Raw genomic sequence first — 3,024 nt, forward strand, 5'->3', positions numbered from 1 at the left:
CAACAAGGACTCAGGCAGGTCAGAGAAATGTCAAGTTTTTTGACTTTTACATCACAAACAGAGCTGCTTGAGGTTTTCTAAAGCACATTTGGACAAGCCTACAGGGACTGGGAATCTTGTTAAAGTTGAGGGACGCATGGATTCCAACCAGTATCAGCAGATTCTGGAGACCAATGTCCAGGAATCAGTGACAAAGCTGAAGCTGCTGAAGCCGGGGCTGCATCTTCCAACAAGACAACCACCCTAAACACTGCTCAGAATCTACTGAGGCCTTCATGCAGAGGAACAAGTAGAACGTTCTGGAATGGTCATCTCAGTCCCAGACCTGAAGATTATTGAAAATCTGTGGTGTCACTTAAAGAGAGCTGTCCATGCTCAGAAACCATCAAACCTGAATGAACTAGAGATGTTTTGTAAAGAAGAATGGTCTAAAATACCTTCAGACACAATCCAGACTCTCATTAGAAGCTGTAGGAAGTGTTTAGAGGCTGTTATTTCTGTGAAAGGAGGAGCTACTAAATATTGACTTAAGGGTTTTTTGGTGCCCAAATTGATGCACCTGCCTAATTTAGTTTAACCAATTATTGCACACTTTCTGTAAATCACATAAACTTCATTTCACTTCTCAAATATCACTGTGTTTGTCCCCTAAATGATATATTTAACAGATTTTTTTATCCAAATAATCAATGATTTATAAAGTAAATCAGGAAAATTAACAAGGCTGCTCAAACTTTCACACCCCACTGTACATTAATATGTTTATGTCTTGTACAATATGTTACATTAAGAGTACATAATGGTGTCGTGGGAAGATGGGCAGAAAACACGGCGAAAGGGTGTTAAAAAGACAAAATGGTCTTGCGGATATGTTCATAAAGTCATTTATTTATGGGCAGACATTAAACAGAAAACAATCACGAAGTCTGTTGGATGTGGCCCACCCGTCATTGGCTGCCATGCAATGATATACTGTCAGCTAACATCATGTGATAATGAACAACCAATCATAACCTGCCTCATCCTGATACGCGAAAATAGGTCAACTTGATGATGACGTCCAGAGGATATCACAAGATATGGACAATGGTCAGTGTCAAGGTGATACAGACATAATTATTCCACAACACTCCCTCCTCTTGAGTAAAGAAAATACTCAAAACCAGAAATGGAAAAGGAATAAATATTACATGTCTGTTCCACAAATGCATCGCTCAACAAATATAAAATGAGAAATATGGTAAAAATTACATACTTAAACATAATTATTCCACAACAATGGAAATGAGTCTCAGTCACATCCAACCACATCCAACTTTACGTCAGTGATTCTAAACTTGTAGCCATTTTTGTTTTGGCTAAAGTCAAGCAGCCGTAGAAGCCATTCACAACGTTTTTGATTCTAAAATGTAACCAAAAGTAGGGACTCATCCAGTGATCAGTTCTTAAAAGATTTAGTAGAATTTCTCCAGTTTAATGGGATATTTTGCTAACAGAGTGAACCAAAATTAAGGTTTGGAAATTTGCAAACAAAGATGATGTACAGTCTGTTCTAACAAATAATAAAGGCTTTGAATCAGTCTCAACTACTACCACACCAAAGTTCAGCTAAACGGCCAGAGTTAGAGCCAACATGGTCTTTGTACAGTCAGTCAGATTTGACCACCACATCTCCCTTAAACCAAAACTACACAGACATGTTGTGTACATGGAATATTACATCTATGCACTGATATCATTGCATGTAGATGCTGCATGTGTGGGACAAGAAATTGGTAGAAGTTGTGTAACAGTCCCCTCCCTGACCACCCCTCACTAACCTGATGGTCTTGGATCTTGCGTCCCACCACGCGGAAGGCGTTGTTGCCTGTGTGGTGGTAAATGTGGACTCTGCTGAAGCCTGTGGAGCCACCAGCTGGGATCCACTTCTTGTTGGCATCATCGTAAACCATAACAGCAGCTCGTGCCTGGCAGATACTCTGTTCACTGCAAAAACAAAAAGATTTGGTTAATATTTTTAATAAAGCAGTTTCAGTTAGTTAGCTCGTTACAGAGCTGCTCAGTCATCTGATTATATTTTTATATTTGTTTCAGACCATGTATTTTAAAGCTCCAACAGCGTGAAACCTGTACCATGACTTACAATGTAAAATTGATGCCACTGGTGTGTGGAAAACCACAATAAAGCTCACAGAACAAGCCCAAAGGTCCTGCTACATCTTTTCCTTCAGTCTCATGAAATTATGTTTAATCACAAGAAGAAAACATTCCAGCTGGTTGCCGGTTCAACTCTCGGGGCTGGACTGATGCTTGGAGGCAGTGGTGGGCACCAGCCCGCTGAAGTGCAAATCCACTAATTGTGGACATAAATATTTCATTTGTGCTTTTGTGGTCTTACTAATTTTTATAATTCATAAGCAGATTTGCACTTTCTAAAATTAAAAAGCAGTACCACTAATAACTAATTATCTACCAGTCATCATTATGTTGAACAGCAGAAGGTATGACTGTCAATGAATCACAACACATGTGATCTATCCAACAGCACCCCTCCCAGATAAACACTCTTATTGTGAAGGTATACATCCTGCTGACTGTTGCTTTGGGTCACGCTTCTGATTTCCCACAATGCTTTGTGTCTGCTTACGTAGCAGGAAGACAACAGTAAAAACAGTAAATGTTTGTAATCCATACTAACATTTTGTATGTATTGATTTATTTTACTTTACTATCGGAGTTCCTTTTTAAAAAAAAAAAAAAGTTCAAACGCTGGAGCTCAATACGTGACGTAACTGGTTGAAGCAATCGGCCAACGGGATCAGAAATGATTTAAAGATGTTATGCTGATGAAGACTGACATCTAGTGGTCAACTGGAGCAACTACATGGAAAACTTTAAAATCCAAGCTCTTATTTTGAAGTGAAGATAGTTTCCTGTACTCCGCGCTTTTGTTTCCCGTCACAAATCAAATCCATCATGTACCCAGAATGCATCGCTTTAGTTTTCCAATAAACAGTTTAAAAT

General features: G+C 39.0%; 1 protein-coding gene across 1 annotated transcript in view; it reads right to left on the reverse strand.

The window, feature by feature from the left end:
* LOC106536038 (protein enabled homolog) overlaps positions 1–1,986 on the reverse strand; it is a gene marked incomplete at its 5' end in the record, with an annotated part of 21,163 nt that extends 19,177 nt beyond the window's left edge. Inside the window, 1 exon segment of the mRNA XM_014033207.1 lies at positions 1,821–1,986. Within this exon segment, the coding sequence (XP_013888661.1) occupies positions 1,821–1,986 (166 nt within the window).
* Positions 1,987–3,024: the final 1,038 nt, after the last annotated feature.

The sequence above is a fragment of the Austrofundulus limnaeus genome, unplaced genomic scaffold (assembly GCF_001266775.1).
Source record: "Austrofundulus limnaeus strain Quisiro unplaced genomic scaffold, Austrofundulus_limnaeus-1.0 Scaffold1662, whole genome shotgun sequence".
In the NCBI taxonomy this organism is placed as follows: domain Eukaryota; kingdom Metazoa; phylum Chordata; class Actinopteri; order Cyprinodontiformes; family Rivulidae; genus Austrofundulus; species Austrofundulus limnaeus.